Source organism: Sturnira hondurensis, unplaced genomic scaffold, assembly GCF_014824575.4.
Source record: "Sturnira hondurensis isolate 20B ecotype Veracruz unplaced genomic scaffold, ASM1482457v3 Scaffold0020670, whole genome shotgun sequence".
In the NCBI taxonomy this organism is placed as follows: domain Eukaryota; kingdom Metazoa; phylum Chordata; class Mammalia; order Chiroptera; family Phyllostomidae; genus Sturnira; species Sturnira hondurensis.
The window spans coordinates 356,264-376,708 of NW_028093301.1; the positions used below are offsets into that span (position 1 = coordinate 356,264).

Here is a 20,445-nt window from a genome sequence, read left to right on the forward strand (position 1 = left end):
GGCTTTAGAAGGTCTCTCTATTTCTCTGATATCTTGGGCTGCCTACCTCTGTTGGTATCATAGCCAGCTGGTAGTCTCCACTAATTGCTAGCTGATTGTTCTGTTGTTTTTGACAATACATTGTTGTAGCATAAATTGTTTTACAGTCTTGTTTAGTTGAATTCTGACCCTTTTACAGAAGTAATATCTGAAGTTAGTCTTCTTTGAACCTTGATTGACTCTTCTTTGCTGTCTTTTTCCTTGGTTCTTTGTTAAACTTAAATGGTCTATTTATTGATTTGTTCCTCTCAGAGAGATACCAGACTTCACACTTACCTTGGTAAGGTGCTTGCTTACCTTCACAGTCTTCATTGTTTTGGACAGCACCCTTAGGTGTGAACTGCCCCATGATTTGTTTCAAATGAAGTCAGTTCCCATGGGGAGAGTTTCTGAATTCTCTGTTCTCTGTCTCCCTGGGTCCAACTTCTTTGGTATTCTCTGAGTTTCCTGGACTTCCTGGAAGTCTATTTCCTTTACCAGACTGGGGAAGTTCTCCTTTATTATTTGTTCAAATATGTTTTCCATTTGTTGCTGTTTCTCTTCCCCTTCCAGTACCCCTATAATTCGGATGTTGGAACGTTTCAAGATGTACTGGAGGTTCCTAAGCCTCTCTTCATGTTTTTGAATTCATTTCTTCATTCTTTTCTGTTTGGTTGTTTCTTTCTTCCTTCTGGTCCATTCCATTGATTTGAGTCCCAGTTTTGTTTCCATCACTATTGGTTCCCTGTGCATTTTGCTTGCAACTAAAATCAACCAGTTCAGTGAGTATCCTGATCACCAGTGTTTTGATCTGTGCATCTGATAGGTTGGCTATCTCTTGGTTGCTTAGAATTATTGGCTCTGGGGCTTTGAGCTGTTCTGCTTGAGCCATAATGTTTTGGTCTGTTTGCGCCTGTTTGGTATGGGGGGAGAAAGCTTAGGTGTTCACCGGGGCTGGTCAGCCCAGTCCCTGGGTTGTGACTGGGGGTGGGGTCAGAGAGGGAGCAATGGCATTTGTTGGGCTCTCTCTCAGATTTCAGTCCCCTCTCTTCCTGCCTCCCTTCTCCTCTTTCTAAAAATAAATCTTTAAAAACAAAATAAAGATAAAAATGCAACCAAAACACACACACACACACAAAAATTGTGCCATGTATGGAGAAGGTGCTGTGACTGATCAAACTCATCAGAAATGGTTTACAAAGTTTTGTCCTGAAGATTTCTTACTGGACAGTGCTCCACCTGTTGGGTAGACCATTTGAAGTTGGTAGCAATCAAATAGAGACATTAGTTGAGAACAGTCAACATTATACCATGCAGGAGATAGCTGACATACTCAAAATATCCATATAAATACAGTTATTGGTGAAAATGAAAAATGTGTCTTTTATTTTGTAGAAAAAAACATACAGACTTTTTGGCTGACCCAATATACTGTATGTGCACACACACGCAACGCTGCCCCCCATAGCCATCTTTAAATACTTTTATATCTACTAAAATAAAATCATAGAGATATTACATTAAGCAAAGAGAATTGTCTGTGTCATTTTGTACATCTTCTGTGACAATAGGAACTATTTAATTACTTTCCACTGATTGACCCCTTGCTTCCTGAAAGGTTTTTATGAATTCACTTTCCTGCTGTTAAGTTCTGTTGATAAGATGGGCCCTGAGAGGTCGTTGATTTTTGTGTGTGGGTCAGAGTGTCTCCTTTAAATTTATGATTTATGTTTTTAACTCCCACCTCCATTCTCTGGTCTCAGAAATGTAATGTTCTTCAGATGCTTTAGTGTGAAAATGCTTTGGACAACTTTTATTGATTCTGCTTAGTTTGGTGGTTGGGGAATTTTTTACCTTTTCTTCATTTAGCCCAGATTCAGCCCATCAGGCCCCTTTGACACCTGTCTTACCTCCCTTTCTTCCTGACAGATGTAAGGGTGCAATTCTAAAGCATAAAAGTACTTTGACAGTGAAAATGTAATTGTCTACATCCTTCTGTAGCTCTGTTGCTGTGGAGACTCCTGATCTCCTTTCACCATTACCTCACATTTTATTTTATTTTTAGATACTCACCCAAGGACATGTCCATTGATTTTAGAGAGAGAGGAAGGGTGAAAGAGAGAGAGAGAGAGAGAAACATTGACGTGAGAAACATCGATTGATTGCCTTCTGTATGCTCCCTGACAGGGCATCAAACCAACAACCTTTTGGTGTACTGGACAATCAACTGAGCCACCTGGCCAGGGCTTCCTCACATTTTTATTCCCTGTTCTTGGTTTCCACTTTTTCAAATTACCCTTAACAGGAGTGACTGCAGTTTATGTATTTTAAAAGTATACAGAAATGATTAAATACTAGGCTTTGCTGTGAAGATTCACAACCATGAAGAGATTACCATAAAATAGTTTTAATGGATATCTGTATTGAATGCTTGTTGTAAAAAATAAAGGAACCTAGTATACTTATTTGGCAGGGGAGATACCATGATCACGAAGGTGGTTTTCCCAAGGTGAGGTTCAACCATTGCACTCCAGGTGTGCTGCCCCCTGTGATTTCCCCAAATGTGGGAAACTCAGCTGCAAAATTTGTGGTGGTAGGGGATGACATTCGTACTCTTCCCTGAAAAAAGAGGGAAGAAACCTAGTATAAAAGTAAAGGTCTCCCTATAATCCTATCCTGAATATAAACACTTTCAAAGTAATGTAACTTTTTGTGGCAGCCCCTGCAGGAGCCTATGATGTGGTCCTCGTACCTACAGTGGGAACAGCACCAAGTTCTAGGGCTGTCCTGTTCACAGTTGGGTCTCCTCCACACAGTGCCACAGCCCTGCCCTGTGCCCATGTGGTCCTCCGAGCAAGAACAACCTCAGGTGAGGAGTGCTGTCCTGCAGTCTTTAGCTAGTGTTTGGGGTAATTGACAGTGACTTAATGGGGCAACTTAGATAAGTCACTTAACATCTCTGGAATTCATTTCCTTTTTCCAAATGACATGGAAATAACTTTTTTTTTTTTACCTTAAAGGGTTGTAAGGAATAAATGAGGCAATATTTGCCAAAGAAAAGACCTTTATGAAATAAAAGTACTGTATTGTATATTTATAATAATATGTATTATTACATTTCAGTATAAATGTGACTTTGATGATGAAGCAGGTATGCATATATAGTGCTTCCTAGCTTATATTGAAGGCTTATTTCAGTACATCCAGTAAAGATTTTGAAAATGATAAATTGTTTATTTTTCTTTTGTTTTTTCAAGACTTAAGTTTTACCTTTTTTAAAATACTCTGGGCTCACTCTTTGCACTTAATCATATATACATTTAGACAAGCTAATAGATTGGACTTTATCATTCATACTCTATAAATAGGTTATTAATACTAAAATTTAAGAGAATATTTAGATTGGACTTGAAATGAGTTATCATTTGACATTATTTGTTGTTACTTGTGTCCTTTAAGTTCTTTGATGCTAAATAAGTTACTAATCAAGATTAGTAGATTAGTAAGCAAAGGATATGAGTAGATAATGAGAGGAAATAGAGCTAATAATCTTGTTTTCAAGATATTAAAAGTATTAAGTAATAAGAATGTCATTTTAAGAAAGTAACATTTTATACCTCTTAACTAAACCAATATTTAAAGGAACATAGTGTCCAATGTTGAGGTTTAATGAGGTCTGTGTGCTCACTCACGACTGCTTTAGAAACCAGTGGCAGTTCTTACAAAGAGCTGTTAAAAATGTTTATGTTATTTGCTCTGTGGTAATCACATTCCTGTTCATAATACCACTTTAGAGTAGTAACCACAAATAAATCATTCAAAAATAGGAAAAACTTTGGGTTTTATTGTAGTGTTGTTTATTATATTAAAAAACAGAAATAGTATAAATGCTTTCACATAAGTATTATATGTATAAATTTAGTGAACCACTATTGTGTCCACTGAGTTTTATAATTATGAGGACTATGTAGAAAGAGGGAGAAATGATTTTGCTATAAGTTTGTTTAAAACAGAATACTTAAAAACTGGCTGTGATGATGTTTATAAAATAGACATATAGGCAAGGAATAAAGGTGAACATAACAAAATAAAACCTGTGCATATGTTCAGATAGATCAGTGGCTTTCTTTTTAATGTTCCCTTGTTCCTTTTATAGTATAAGTGGGCAGGGTGGCCTCTTGCCCTGCTCATTTACTCTGGGCCCTGTGCCGCCTTACCTGTTTCCTTGCAGCAGGCTCCAGCAGCTCCGGAGGCTCCTTGTGTTCCGCAAGTGGCCGAGTGTGTGTGGGCTCCCCGCCTGGGCTGTGCTGGGGCTCTTCGCCGCCAGGAGCAGAGGCAGCTCCTAGCCTGAGATACATGCCTTATGGTGCTTCACCCCCCAGCCTAGAGGGGCTCGTCACCTTTGAAGCCCCTGAACTGCCAGAGGAGACACTGATGGAGGTAGAGAAGAGACCGTTATGACATACCATAATCTGGATACAGTAGGAGAACGTTCTAGTGATGATGAAAGAGCAAAATGCTATCAGAAGTTCTGAAGTCCTTTTCTTCTCTTCAGTGTACCTTTTCTTTTCTATTTGAAAAACATTGCTGATATATTTTCAAAACAGTGCTGGCCATGACACTCATCCCTGACAAACTCTGGTTGATAGGAAGTGACACATACAGATTTTGTGTCCTTATTTTTTTTAACATTTTACTTATTTATTTTTGGACAGAGGGAGAGAGGGAGAGAAACATTAGTGTGTGGTGCCTCTCATGCGCCCCCTACTGGGCACTGGCTGAAACTCAGGCATATGCCCTGACTAGAAATTGAACCAGTGAACACTTTGGTTCACAGGCTGGCACTCAGTCCACTGAGCCACACCAGCTAGCAGTTTTGTTCTTAATTTTTTAATCTGAAGTTCATTTACTACTTATAGGACTTTTGAAGCATAATCTTTCTCCTAAAACCATAACTTTTTATTTTCAAAGCTTGTTTTTCTTTTTTAAAAAATATTTTTTATTTATTTATCTTTAGAGGGGAAGGGAAGGAGAGAAGGACAGAAATACCAATGTATGGTTGTCTCTCGTGAGTCCCCTGCTGGGAACTGGCCTGCAACCCAGGCATGTGCCCTGACTGGGAATCAAACTGCGATCGTCTGGTTCGCAGGCCCGCGCTCAATCCATTGAGCCACACCAGCCAGGGTTGTTTTTCTTTTTTTTTTTAAAGATTTATTTATTTATTTATTTATCTTTAGAGGGGAAGGAGAGAGGGAGATAAACATCAATGTATGGTTGCCTTTTGTGCGTCCCCTGCTGGAAGTTGGCCTGCAGGGAACTGGCCTGCAACCCAGGCATGTGCCCTGACTGGGAATCGAACCGCAATCCTCTGGTTCACAGGCCCGGGCTCAATCCACTGAGCTACACCAGCCAGGGCCCCAGGGTTGTTTTTTTTTATAAGGTAAAAATAATACACAAACTCAGGTTTGAGAAACAAAACAAAACACCATAATGCCAGTAGTCACTAACATTGAGAAATAAACCTGCCAACACAACTGGATGCTTACTCATATTTGTAGTTCTCCATGGCCCCAGTTCTACAGGGAAAAACACATCACAATCTGAAGCTTGTTGAGCACAAGTCTAGAACAAGAGAAGTCAGTTTTATGATTCCAAAGATGCACCAACACAATTCCTCAGTCTGGCTCTAGGAGAGCAGTCAGTGGGCTTACTTTGTGTCCCTTGACCCCTGAATACAGTGCTAACTTTGTCTGTGTTTCAGATTAAAATGATTAGTTCTCTAGACCAAGGAAAGAGTAAATTTTCTCTGTAGGCAGGACCTCTTACATTTCTATTTTGTGTGAGTGAGAATTAAATATTTCACATAAAAGTTATAGCATACTACATACAAAGCTCTAGTAGTGATTTTGTGGCAAGGTTAGTAGTAATTTTGAAAATGTTTTACTGCATGCTCTTGTGTCTATCTGTACTTCCCTAACTGAAAAGATCACAGGAATTTAGATCATTAGTATTACCTAAAAAAACACTAGAAATTAAAATAAAGCATTGCTAAAATTATAAGTCAGTAGAATTCACCAAAATATCAAGAAGTATGGTTTACTATACAGAATATCCTTATAATCTTCATGTCTGTTTTATCATGTTTTTATCTCACATATAGTGATTTAATTGTTCAGTATTTCTTTTTTTTCTGGTAAAAGCACAGTGACCTGATATCTTTGGAACTTAATTTTGTGATTGTTCTCATATATACACACAAACACATGCTCACATCATCCATGTTTGGTTTTATTTGTGTTTATTTTCTCACTAGTATCCTGGGATTTAAAATTTTCAGTCTCCTTTGATTATTCTGATATTCATAAGTATAGAAAAATATTAGCAGTGCCGTAATTATGTATGGAGCGTGCATTCTTCTTAAACTAAAAGTTTCTAAGATGAGTTGGCTTTGCTGCAGCGAGAACACACAGATGCCTTACGCCACCTGAATGTGATGCTGATGTTCACTGAGTGTGTGCTGGACCTGACTGCTGTGAGGGGTGGGGACCCAGAGCTCTGCACATCAGCTGTCTCCTTGTACCAGATTCAGGAGAGTGTGGTTGTAGACCAGATCAGCCAACTGAGCAAAGACTGGGGGTAGGTGCCTCCTTTGTCATTTTTTTCAAGGTTCTTTATGCTTTCCATAAATTCAAGTCTGAGATAGAGGACTTGTCATCCACTGAAGATCATATCTCATTATTAAAAGCTCCAAGGAAGTATTTCATTGGCTCCATTTCACTATGTGACCCGAGACCCAGAGATTCTGTAGCTCTAGTGTTGCCTTTTCCCTGTGAAGTATACTGTTCAAGACATTTCATGATAAAGAGATTGTTTTGATTCTCATCTGTTTATATCGTTGTATTCAAAGTACACACATCTTTTTCCATGCCAAAACTTCCCTCTTCAGGAGTTATTTGTGCGTTAAAAATATGAAGGAGAATGATATTCCCTTAGAAAGGCTATTTTAATGGTGCTGTGATGTATAAAGAGCCAAGTCTGGTGTATGGTTCACAGGATAATCCTCTGCTTGCTGTCTTCCGGCACAGGCAGGTGGAGCAGCTGGTGTTGTACATGAAAGCTGTGCAGGTGCTAGCAGCATCGCTGCATCTTGCTAAAGCCCAGATCAAGTCTGGGAAACTGAGCCCATCCACGGCAGTGAAAGAAGGTATGTGTGGAATGCTTGAGCTGCCCCCTTTCCCCTTACACTAAGAAAGTTTTTGATGAGGTGTCACTGTTATTACATATTTTTAAATGGGAGAAAAAGCTCTTTTCTGTTTTCTTGTTTTTGCCACTTAATTATTACCAAGAGCAAAGTGCTTTATTCTCAGTCTTCTAAACAGAAAGAGCATTTGAAAGAATCTGATTTTCAGTCGTTTTAAATTTTTCATTTTTTGTTTGTTTTGTTTCTTATTGTTGACACTATTACAGATGTCCCCTATTTCCCCCCTTTACCCCCGCTCCACCCAGCCCCCACCTTCCTCCTGGCCTTCACTTCATTGTTGTCTGTGTCCATGGGCTATGCTTATATGCATATATATTCTTTGGCTAATTTCTTCCAGTCTCCTCCACCTCCCTGCCCTCTGAGATCTGTCAGTCTGTTCCATGTATCCATGCCTCTGGTTCTCTTTTATTCATAAGTTTATTTTATTCATGTGATTTCGCATATAGTGAAATCATAGAGTATTTGTCTTTCTCTTACTGGCTTATTTCACTTAGCATAATGCTCTCCACATCATCCATGCTGTTGCAAAGGGGGAGAGGTCCATCTTTTTATAGCTGCGTAGTATTCCATTGTATAAATGTACCACAGCTTTTTTTTATCCACTCATCTACTGATGGGCACTTGGACTGTTTCTGGATCTTGGCTACTGGAAATAATGCTGCTATGGACATAGGGGTGCATATATTCTTTCTGATTGGTGTTTGGGGTTTTTTGGACATATTCTCAGAAGTGGGGTTCCTGGGTCATAAGGCAGTTCCATTTTTAATTTTTCAAGAAAATTCAATACTATTCTGCAGAGTGGCTGCACCAATCTGCATTCCCACCAACAGTGCATGAAGTTCCGTTTCCTTCACACCTTGTCGACACTGGTTTGTTGATTTATTGATGATGGCCATTCTGACAGGTGTAAGGTGTTATCTCAGTGTAGCTTTAATTTGCATCTCTCTGATGATTAGTGATACTGAGCATTTTTTCATGTCTATTGGCCGTCTGTACGTCTTCTTTGGAGAAGTGTCTATTTAGGTCCTTTGCCATTTTTTTAAAAGATTGTATTTATTTACTTTTAGAGGGGAAGAGAGGGAGAACGAGAGGGAGAGAAACATCAATCAGTTATCTCTCACACACCTCCAAATGGGGACCTGGCCCACAACCCAGACTTGTGCCCTGACTGGGAATCAAACTGGCAACCTTTTGGTTTGCAGGCTGGCACTCAGTCCACTGAGCCACACCAGCCAGGGCTCTTTGCCCATTTTTTAATTGGCTTGTTTGTATTCCTGGTGTTGAATTGTATGAGTTCTTTATATATTTTGGAAATTAACCCCTTATCAGATTAATCTTTGACAAATATAATCTCCAATACAGTGGATTTCCTTTTAATTTTGTTGATGGTTTCTTTTGCTGTGCAGAAGCTTTTTAGTGTGATATAGTCCCATTTGTTTGTTTTTTCCCTTGTTATCCTTACCCTAGGAGATATATTACAAAAAATATTGCTACAAGAGATGTCTGAGATTTCACTGCCTGTGGTTTTTTTTTTAGGATCTTTATGGTTTTGCAACTTATATTTAAGTCTTTTATTCATTTTGAGTTTATTCTTGTGTGTTATGTAAGTTGGTTGTGTATTTTTATTTGTTTGCATGCACTAGTCCAATTTTCTCAACACCATTTATTGAAGAGAGTTTTTACTTCATCGTGTGCTCTTGCTTCCTTCATCAAATACTAATTGACCATATAGATACAAATTTATTTCTGGGCTTTGGGCTCTCTTCTATTGATCTATATGCCTGTTCTTGTGATCATCTAATGTCACTTTCCTTAAATCAGCAGAGAAGGTATATGTCAGTGTGACTTTATGTCTGGAAGAAAATTAAAATTTATTCTTTCAACTTTTTTTCAGTTGTGAAAAATCTTAATGAACAATACAAATTCTGCATCATCATGTGCAAGAAACTTACGGAAAAGTTGAATCGCTTCTTCTCTGACAAGCAGAGATTTATTGATGAAATCAACAGTGTAACTGCAGAGAAACTCATCTATAATTGTGCTGTAGAAATGGTAACCCTTTTTAAGGTTTAATACTGTATAATGTTACTTATCTGGAAGAGTATCTTTTGAATGAAATACCTACTTGACATTATCTAGACCTTTAAAAAGCGTTTGTGCCCAACCATTCTCCAGGTCTCAAGTATTGTGATTGCCTCTTACTAATCTTGGAATTAATATTTAAGTAACACATTAAGTAATGTTGGTACTACATTTGGTAAAATTCTATTATTCCTCTTAAAAATTTCTAACATTTTCTATTTTGCATCTGAAAGCTTTAGCTGGGTCTGTTTCTGTGTTTTCTACAATATAAGAAATTTTGGTTTGATAAACAGAAAAAATCTTATTCTGTTAATCCACAAAAATTCATAGGCTCAGATTCCTGAACGAAAATCTTCTTTTATAATTGTCTGGTTATACTATTGGAAATAACTTGTTTTCTGTCTCATAGGGGGGAAAATTGCTCTAAAGTATAGATGAAATTAGGGCCTGTTAAAGAATAGTGGTAAGCAGGAGAAATTATCGACCCATCTTATTTTTACCACATTAACATAGACCACTCTTTCCCCCGCCGAGATTTGCTTTTTTGTTTTGTACTGTTACATTACACCCTTGGACTTAATTTTGAAAGCCATTACAATAAAAATCATATGAAAACAACTTTGGAACATAAACTGTTGGCATTAATAGTATGCAATGTATCACTCTATACTGAGTCAAGACTTCATATGATGATTTTTTTATTCTCACTCAAGGACATGCTTATCAATTTTAGAGAGAGGGGAAGGGAGGGAGAAAGAAAGGGAGAGAAACATCGATGTGAGAGAGAAACATTGATTGGTTGCTTCTTGTATATACCTCAACCGGGATCAAACCTACATCCTAGACATGTGCTCTGACTGGGAATTGAACCCGTGGCCTTCCAGTTTATGGGACAGTGCTTCAACTAACTGAGCCACACTGACCAGGGCAATAATATTTTTTTGCAGAAGTTGTACCAAGAAGAATGTCCTTTCAAAAGAAATTATGATGCTTCTTTCTTTTCTGAGAAAAAGAGCCATGTAACTTCAATAAGTCCCTCGTTTTGCCCTGGCTGCTTAGCAAGCCTAGAGATATTACCACTTATGTTTAGCTACTTATTTCTTCTTCCTTTTCCTGACTCTGATTTTCTATATTCATGTTATTTATTGTTATAAGTGGCTTTAAATTATTTTTTGAAGGAGACAGAACATATTGACAAGTAAATTAGGAAACTGGATTACTGACAGTCCTAGCTTTTAATGATTACAGAGAAAATCAGAATGCCGTTGGGGAAACTCAAATACTCATAACCCTGTGAGTAATACTACTGTCCCCTAGTTTTGGAAAGCCCCCACCTACCTTTTCCATCATTGGGCTCACTCCTACTGCATCTTCATGACTGGCCAAAATGTCACTTCCTGGAGGTCTTCCCTACTCTTCCCCTCCTTCTGTGACCTCCATGCCCCCTGGGGCTTCCTCCTAGCCATACCATGTCGCCCTTGGAGTGAGAGTGGCACGTTTTGCAGGCCTGTCTCCCCCAGACTGTGAGCTCTCATTTGTGTGCACAGTGCCTGGCACTCAGCAGGTGCTCAGTGAGGATCTCTGAGTGAGTGAGTGAATATATGAGACAATTGTTTAACTAAAAGATGCAGCTGAGAACTGACTTTTAACACCATTTAATTATTTTATTGTAGCAAAATCTACTCTAATGAAATGCCAGCTTACCCTAGTGTGAAGGTGTATGTTTCACATAAGCCATAGAAGAGCCAATTTAGCAGTGTAAATTCCATGAATGTCTTATCGTCAGTCAGGAACGTCTGAGGATAAGAAGGCTATGTTTAAATGCAGAATAACTCTTTTGTCAGGAAGCTCCTTCTTTATATTGCTTATCCAATGAATTTCTTATCTTTTAAGTTTTATCTAGTTTGGTAGATTGTAATCATTTTTTCAAAAGGTGTTAGTTTTAGATAGATTCCACTTAAAGCTGCCTTGCCCAAATGGATTTGTATTTTCTTGGAAAAGCTGAGCATCATTTCCTTTTTGTTGGCTGGCTTCAGGTTCAGTCTGCAGCTCTGGATGAGATGTTCCAGCAGACGGAAGACATTGTCCGTCGCTATCAGAAGGCAGCCCTGCTTTTGGAAGGCCTAGCTAAGATTCTCCAGGACCCTGCGGATATTGAAAACGTACACAAATGTAAGTTGGCTTAGCAGTGTTTCTCACACAGGTACAGTAGGAAGAGCTTGGCGCTGGGAATCATGCTGCCTGGATTTGAAGTTGGTTTTCCAATCTTGGGCAAATCACTTCACTTTTCTGTGGTCTCAGTTTCTTCTTCCAAAAGATAAGGGAACAGTGCCTGCTTCGCAGAGCTGTTGTGAGGATTAAAGATAATGCTTGTAAAGCACTCATGGCTTTTGTCCTTACTCTTTAGATTTCTATACTGCACCACTGTGTTGGTGGGTGTGTGTGTATGCAGAGAACTTTGCTTTTATTATTAAATAATACATGCAGTTATCTTAAGCCTCATAGGCTTAGTGACTGAAGAATCTCAGAAAGACTCTGTGTGTTGCATACTTGGTATAGATGGAATGGAGGTTGATTGGATACCAGCATTATCTCATCACTGGTCAGATAGGAGTGAAGTGATGCAGTTTTGGGGGAGGGGGTAAGGGATTTGTTGGAGTATATGTGGTCACACCACATTCTGCAGAACCACAAGAGTTGGCAGGTCTAAAATTATTTGCGATTGTTTGTTCTTTATTTGCTGTGCTAATCTAAATTTTACCAATGTGCGGCACTAAACTACAAGTCATATCCTAGCAATTACCAGGCAGAAAGAAGAAGTATTCAGAACTGTTAGCTTTGGGGCAAAATAGAACAGAGATGAGGATGTAGGTAGAGAGTTAGTGATTTTTTAACTAGTTTTTCTTTCCTTAGTTTTGAAAATATAAATGATCTTTATTATGATTTTAATTTATTTTATTTGTAGATAAATCTAGTATTGAAAGAAGATTGTCGGCACTCTGCTCTAGCGCTTCCACAATGTGAGCAGCGGCAGGCCTGTCCCGTGGCCCCTTGGTGGGGTATGAGGTGACGTGTTAGGGGTACAGCTTGGGTTCTGTTGCCCCAACTCCAGGAAACTCGTTTCTTACCTGGTGACAACCAAAGAACAAGCAGTGATCTCAAAACAAAAACAATCCAAAAACTAAATGTGCATAGGAAATCTGCCTTATTGGAGAAGCCACCCCTTTTCTTTTCCATCATAGAAGCAGAAGCAAGAGTATTCCACTTGGCTCTCAGTTTAAACTTGGTAAATAAATGTACCTTAGAACTAGAATTATCAGTACATTTATTCTTAAAGAAAATTAAGAATGAAACAAGTTAGTAGCTCATCACTCAGTTCACCAGAGCAATGTGTAAAATTCCACATGTTTACTGAGGTATTAAAAAAAAATTTCCATCTCATCCAGGCAATTCCATACTTGGAGTAAGTTTGTCTGAATCTGAGCATGCATCCTTAAACAGCTCAGGAAGACGGAACCTAAGGAGACACGAAAGATGGCTCTTAGAAGGACTTGTGAAATGTTCCATTTGACCTGATACAGACACTTGTTAATCTTCCATATATTTCATATATTGTACTAATTTATTAAAACAACTCTGTATTGGACTTCACAATTTAAAAGTAACTGAGGCATAGCGGATTTGTTTTGAAAATATTTTACTTGATTATATACACACACTGTTTCCAGAATTCACACGTAATCTCTGGTGGGCTTTTCAATAGTAAAAATTTGTGTTCATGTGAATCTTTGTATTTTTTTAACCTATTCATCTATCTATACCCACAGATTTTCTCAGTGATATTTTTGAGTTGTTGGTTATTTGCTTTTGGTTGTGTTTGTGTGTATGCATGCAGGATGCGTATTGATTCCTGTGACTTCTGGGTTTATTAAAGGCTAGGTTTGGTTTACTTGGGCAGTATTAGGAAAAAAAAGGTCAATCAAGGGATACCTTCTAGAATTTTAATAGGACCAAATCAAAGTTGGTGATTTAAAGGCTTATTAATGGTGTGGAGTTTCCACATGAAATTAGTGAAAAGTGAAATTTGTTTTCTCTTAAGAAAATGGGCAGCTCTCTCTGGCCTAAAACATTTTTCTTGTTAATCCTGACGGTTCACCAAATAGCTAGTAGTGGAGAATGTGGGCAGTTAGCATCCCTCCAGAAATGTTTCCTAGGTTGTATATTATTTGTTTCTTTTATTTACCTGCTTGAATACTTGAATAAACCATTCTTCAGTTTTAATCCTTTTATTTTAATCCTTTTAGATAATAAATCTGAACTCTGACAAATTGCATAGAAGCTCTTTGGCATTAATCTAGTTTTAGTGTACTGATAAAAACAAAAACATGGTTTCCCTTTTCTTTGATGATGTAATGTAATTTCACCTTATTTATCTGTATGAAATTCCAGCAGTTAATTTGAACATTTATTTATATGATGTTTGTGTATTTTTAGGTCTTTAATACAGTGTTTCTACCTCTCATTTGTAACTGCATGTGTTATTCTCTACACTAGGTAAAATTCACTGTATTGTTGTATGGTAAATAGCCTTTTTATAACTGCTTATACAGATGTAAATTAAGGTAAAATAAACCTGACAAAGTGTTTCTAGGGTAAAGCTGGGTTCATATCACTAGGCTTTTCAAGCCAGGGCCTTCCTCAGAACATTTGGAAGCTCTGCCCCACCCCAGGGTGTCAGGCTCCAGTGACTGCCATAGTACAGGAACGATTTGTGTGCAGTTGGGACTCCTGCCTCTTTGCCGGGCTGAGAGCACTGTGTGTCATGTAACTTGTTAGGTATGCGGTTACCTCCCAGGCTGTCTCAGTTCATCCTCCAGGGCATGGGTTCATTCTGGGCCTTCCTCCCCTCTCCATTTTTTAAAAAATTTAATTAAACATAGAGTGAAACAGGGTCACAGCCAGCAAGTGATCTGAAGTCTGGTAACTAGGGGGAGCTAAGCCAGGCTTTGTGGCTTCCAGGGCCATTCTTTTTCCGCTTGTGTAATAAAGGTTTTGTTGTAGATAGTGTTCATGAAACTGAAGTCTCAACAGCAGAGAAGATCAAACTGCAAAGTCATGAATAATGATTCTGATTATGTTTCCATTATCAAGGCTAAATGTTTTAAGAGACTTTGCCTTGATTATAACAATAATAAATCCTTTGTTTCCATTAGTATTTTTTAATTTCATATCATCTATTTCATAATGTAGAAATTGACCACTTCATATATTCATGGGTTGACACCTACATTCAGGCCATAACCCAGAAAGTTACTGACCACACAAATGTAAACCAGTGAATTTGCTGATTGGCTCTATTCCTGCTGTAAGGATTTCCTTTACCTACACTGGTGCTAGACCTGGTGGTTCCCATAGTCTTAAGCTCCCTGACCCCACCAAGAGGAGAAACCAGAGCAGCAGTGTTCTGTCCTGACCTCAGTGAGGAACAGGAGCCAGGAAAAGAGCTTACCACTGTGGGTGGGTGGCCTTGGTCTCCACAGGGTAGTAAGGAGGATGTTGAGCTGGACATCATGAACATGAGGTCATTGACTCGGGTATATAAAGAATTCTTGAGGTGCTAAAGTGATTTGAGCTTAGTGATTTGGAGGATGACTTCTCACTTTTTTATATATATTTTATTGATTATGCTATTACAGTTGTCCCATCTCCCCCCCTTCATTCCCCTCCACGCTGCACAGCCTCTCCCACCCACATTCCCCCACTTTAGTTCATGTTCATGTGTCTTAAGTTCTTTAGCTTTTACATTTCCCATACTGTTCTTGCCCCACCCCTGTCTATTTTCTGCCTGCCATCTAAGCTACTTATTCTCAGTACCTTTCCCCCACTGTCCTCCTTCCACTCCCCTGTTGCTATCCCTCCACGTGGTCTCCATTTCTGTGGTTCTGCTCCTGTCCTAGTTGTTTCCTTAGTTTGTTTTTATTTTAGGTGTGGTTGTTAGTAATTTTAAGTTTGCTGTCATTTTAGTATACATGTTTTTTATCTTCTTTTTCTTAACATTTCATAAAATAAGGGTTTGGTGATGATGAACTCCTTGAACTTGACCTTATCTGAGAAGCACTTTATCTGTCCTTCCATTCTAAATGAGAGCTTTGCTGGATAGAGCAATCTTGGATGTAGCTCCTTGTCTTTCATGACTTGGAATACTTCTTTCCAGCCCCTTCATGCCTGTAAGGTCTCTTTTGAGAAATGAGCTGACAGTCTGATGGGAACTCCTTTGTAGGTGACTGTCCCCTTATCTCTTGCTGCTTCTAGGATTCTCTCCTTCATTTTAATCTTGGCTAATGTAATTATGATGTGCCTTGGTGTGTTCCTCTTTGGGTCCACCTTCTTTGGGACTTTCTGAACTTCCTGGAAGTCTATTTCCTTTGCCAGACTGGGGAAGTTCTCCTTTATTATTTGTTCAAATAACTTTTCCACTTGTTGCTGTTCCGCTTTCCCTTCTGGTACCCCTATAATTTGGATGTTGGATATCCTGGAGGTTCCTAAGCCTCTCCTCATTTTTCTGAATTCTTGTTCCTTCATTCTTTTCTGGTTGAATGTTTCTTTCTTCCTTCTGGTCCATTCCATTGATTTGAGTCCCAGTTTCCTTCCCATCACTGTTGGTTCCCTGTGCATTTTGCTTCATTTCACTTAGTCTAGCCTTTTTTTCATCTAATTTGTGACTAAAATCAACCAGTTCTATGAGTATCCTGATCACCAGTGTTTTGAACTGTGCATCTGATAGGTTAGCTGTCTCTTTGTTGCTTAGAAGTATTGGCTCTGGGGCTTTGAGCTGTTCTTCTGCTTGAGCCATAATGTTTTGGTCCGGTTGTGCCTATTAGGTATGAGGGGCAGAGCCTTAGGTGTTCACCAGGGTGGGGTAACCCAAGTTGCTGGGTTGTGATGTTGTATGTGGGGGCGGGGTCTGAGAGGGAACAATGGTGCTTTGCTCCACTCTCTGTTGCACCTTAGTCCCTTCTGCTGCTTCCCCCAAGCAAACTGGGCCTTTCTGGTACTGATTCCCATGTGGGTGGGCTTGTGTGCATTTTAGGACCCTGTGGGTCTCTCCAGTGAACTCTCCTGTGAGGCTGGGAGTCTCTCCCTGCGCCTCTACCCCCACAGGCATTTTCAATCAGTGTTTTGAGGCTTTATTTCCCGGTTCTAGGAACCTGGGTTGCATGATATGACTCACTAACCAGTTCTCTGCGTGCGAATGTGGGACCACTGCCCGGTCAGCCAGCCACCTTGCGCCGTTTCCCAATGGCTGCCTCACTGGGTCTGCCTGTTGCCACCCCACACCCAGGGTCTGCCAGCTGCCGCCTGGGTGCCCAGGGTCTGCCCTTTGCTGTCTTGTGTGAACGGGGTGCCTTGTGCACCTGGTGTCAATGCTTCCTGTGCCACGACTGTTCTCTGCTCAGCCGCCCACTCCACCCCACCTACTAGTCTGGCTGAATGTGTCTATTTTAACTCCTTTGTTGTCGGACTTCGATACAGTTCAATTTTCTCTCAGTTTTGGTTGTTATTTTGTTTCTAAATTGTTGTTGTCCTTATTTTGGTTGTTCGAGGAGGCACAGTGTGTCTACCTATGCCTCTATCTTGGCCGGAAGTATCAACTTATCACTTTTAACATATCCTTTCTCCTCATAGTTTCTATAAGCAGTCTTAAATTCTTTCTGGAATAAAGCAACGTGATGTGTTCTCTTGGAGGGTTGCCTGCTGATGAACTTGACAGGGAGTAGCTACTGCTGGAGATCTGCTGTCATCCCTCCATGGATAGGTGCTTCTGAGAAGTGTTTCTGCCACCACTGGAGACAGTTCATGTCTGGATGATGTACCCTTGAATCTTCAGCCATGGAACCCCTGGACCTACCTAAGTCTCTTCCTTGGCTGTTAAAGCCCTGTGAAAATCCTTTTTTGGGGAGAGGGGTCCAGAGTGTACTTCCTCACCTGCCACAGAGGAAACAGCACCAGAAGTGATTTGCCTGGGAAAGCATTGCTCTGAGGAAAACTGGCAGTTGTTCCAGAAAGCTCCACTTCTGTGGAAGAGGCAAAGCCAAACCAGTGAAGGGCCATTGTGAACTCAGTGACCATCATTCTGGAGAAAGGAACAGAAGTAGAGGGGCCACTGAAACTGCAGCCCCACTATGTGCAAGGACCAGGACACCTGTGCCCGAATGAGGCTGTGTCTGCACTCAGTGCAGGCGACCAAATCTGTGGGTTTTTTCCTTTTCAGAGAGGGCCTCTCAGCCCAGTTTTTAATGTGCCAGAGGTCCCTGGTGCCTCCGAGAGGGATCTGAGATGGGAGGCTCTTCTGAAGTCTGCAGCCTGGGAGTTGCTAAGTGCATGGGAGTGTGTTAGGAAGAACTGATTTGATTTCCTTCTTTGCCTGGTCAGCTGTCTCAGTGCTGCTCCCCACTGAGTCCCTCCCCTACAAGGCCACCCTGCTCTGGGAGAGTTCCTTCACATCACTAGGAAAGGCCATCAGAGCCCTTATTTATGGAGAACTTCTGTCCATCCTTGGACATAGTGGTGCACTTGGTCTGACTCCAGCTCTCCCGTGCGTCACTGTGTGTCTTTGGGCACATGCCCTGACCTCTCTGTATCTGGGGGACCAGGGGAGGGCACAGCTTACAGAGTCATGGTGAGAATGAAGCAAGTTAGTAAGTGTGAAGTTCGAACAGCCCCAAACCAGCACATTAAGTCCTTGGGAGAGTCAGCTGTTGAAGTGGTGGTCCCTCTGTAGCTCCTTGCTGTTTCTTCTGGGGAGAAGTGGTGAGCAATTTGTTTTGTGAGGGTGGTTTTGGGGGCAAAGCCTGGTTTCAGGGCTCGCTGGAACCACATTTGCTTTAGCCAGACAACTAAAGGATGCAGCTTCCCTAGCCTGCCCACCAGGCACTCTTTTCAGGATATCCTTAGCTTACCCTTTTTGGTTGACCTGACAATTTTAACGAAATGTGTGTCAATCTCCTATTTATTACTTTGATTCTCATACCAACCCTTACATGCCTCATTTTACAGCTGGAAGAAACTGACTTGGAGAGTAATTTTCCCAAGAGAAAGGCCACATGCCTAGATATGGTAGAAGCAAAGCACTGCAGGGGTTGGACTGCCGGACTGCTGGGCAGGGGGAAGCTTGCTTCTCTCGCACAGTGCCCCAGAGTGCCATGCCTGTGCACACCCTGGTCCTTCTAGGAGAGGGGAGCGAAGGCAGCTTTATGACATTGGGTATCCAGGTGCCTCCTGCTGGAGCCGTCTTTTAGTAACAGAAGGCAGATACCAAGAAACAGATGAAGTCAGCAGTTTTGTGCAGCCCCCTGGGGTGTGTGCAGTAGGAGTACCAAGCATAATACCCTTGAAACTGTGAGAGGGCTTCTATGATGGGAATAAACTTGAGCCTTTGATGGACCCACTTTACAGTTTCCTTGTTTGTTGTTGATATTTGCCAGTGAAATGGAATAGCAGGGGATTGTCCAGTCCCAAGGGGAGTGGGGTTTCAACCCTATGTTTGCCCAGGGGCCTCCCAAGGGCCCTGTTTGCCTCTTGGGCTCAGTTCTTCCACTGAGCTGGGCATAGATACAGATCCCTTCCCAGGAAGCTCCTTAGCCTGTCCTCACCATCATTGTGCAGTCTCAGACTCTCCACTTGGACTTGACTAGCAGAGAGTTCAGTGCCAGCCCTCTCTATGCTCCAGGAGGAGGGTGGCATGCACAGCCTTTGTCTCAAACCAGCAGGCCCCCACCAGGTTGCTCCTTCTCCCTTTGCCTTCCTTGCCCTTCCCATTTCAGCCCTTTGTGTGAGGGTCAGATGCCCACAGGGTGTCTGCAGGAGTATCCATCAGTATTTGGGCTCTACCTCCTGCAGGTAGAGGTAGGGAGGTGTGTGTGTGTGTTGGGGGGAGGGCAGGGGGCTGCTTTGTCTGCCCCTGGGGCATTTCTCTGCCTCCACTTTGGCTCTGGCACTTTTGCTCCTGCGTACAGCTCCCAGAGCCGCTTGCCTGTCCTTCAGGTGAGCTCAGGGAGGACAGGGCCAGCACCTGCCCCCAGGGCAGCTTAGCAAATGGTATTGACAGATTTGTTGCATTTCTACGTGGATAGAACTTAAGGGGGAAAATGGGTATTGTGCTAAAATACACAGAACATAAAAACTGCTTGAAAGCCCTAGCTGGTGTGGCTCACTGGATTGAGCTCAGGCCTGCAAATCAAAAGATTGCAGGTTCGATTCCCAGTCAGGGCACATGCCTGGGTTTTGGACCAGGTCCCCAGTAGGAGGCATGCAAGAGGCAACCACACACTGATGTTTCTCTCCCTCTCTTTCTCCTTCCCTTACCCCTTCTCTCAAAAAAATAAATAAATAAAATCTTTAAAAAAACACACTTGAATGTATTTCATTCAGTGGCATTAAGTACATTGGCATTGTTGGGCTACCGTCACCCTATCCAGACTGAAACTCTGAGCCCACTCACACTAACTGCACAGTCTCTTTTCCCTACCCTGACAGCCACCACCCAGTGGAACCATTCAGTATTTCTTTTTGTGACTGGGGTATTTCACTCGGCCAAATTTCCTCAGGTTCACCCAGGTTGGAACATGTGTCAGAATTTTCTTCCCTTTCAAGACTAATTTCCCACTGTGTGGGTAGTGTGCAGACAGTTGGAAATGGGGCCGTGCACACTGTAGCTATCTCAGTGGTCCCAGGAGCAGCTGCCAGCCCCTGCCTAGGGTCACCAGGGTTGGACACAGGTGGAAAATGGCATGTGCTTTAGTGGGGGGTCCCCAGAGGGACTCTGCCGGTCCTCTACCCCCTAGCTCCCAGGGCCTGTTCTGTGCCCTGTGCACCACAGAGACCTGTCCAGGGTGCAGGACTGAAGGGCTCTGTCCGTCGTCCTGGCATCTCTCAGCCACCTAAACAGAAAACTAGACACTGGAGAGCTGGGGAGTTGAAGGAATTGTGAGCCTAAGGACACTTTTCCCAGCTTCCTCTAACTGCCCTGCAGTGGATTCCCCACCCCCGGAACCAACCTAGGGGTTCCTAGAGAGTTACTGAGA

General features: G+C 41.4%; 1 protein-coding gene and 1 non-coding gene across 6 annotated transcripts in view; both read left to right on the top strand.

Moving 5' to 3' along the window:
* Positions 1 to 14,006, top strand: part of ULK2 (unc-51 like autophagy activating kinase 2) — a 119,785-nt gene extending 105,779 nt beyond the window's left edge. For 2 of the 5 annotated variants that reach the window (XM_037030358.1, XM_037030361.1), the window contains 7 exons: positions 2,738 to 2,887; positions 4,250 to 4,458; positions 6,476 to 6,654; positions 7,104 to 7,222; positions 9,174 to 9,331; positions 11,398 to 11,533; positions 12,327 to 14,006. In XM_037030358.1, coding sequence (XP_036886253.1) covers positions 2,738 to 2,887; positions 4,250 to 4,458; positions 6,476 to 6,654; positions 7,104 to 7,222; positions 9,174 to 9,331; positions 11,398 to 11,533; positions 12,327 to 12,385 — 1,010 coding nt within the window. In that variant the 3' untranslated portion in view covers positions 12,386 to 14,006. The remainder of the gene's footprint in view (positions 1 to 2,737; positions 2,888 to 4,249; positions 4,459 to 6,475; positions 6,655 to 7,103; positions 7,223 to 9,173; positions 9,332 to 11,397; positions 11,534 to 12,326) is intronic. The other 3 variants (XR_005064197.1, XM_037030359.1, XM_037030360.1) reach the window with 3 other exon arrangements.
* Positions 2,477 to 2,640, top strand: LOC118976099 (U1 spliceosomal RNA). The gene has a single exon (XR_005064198.1). It is a non-coding gene; the product is annotated as a U1 spliceosomal RNA (small nuclear RNA).
* Positions 14,007 to 20,445: the final 6,439 nt, after the last annotated feature.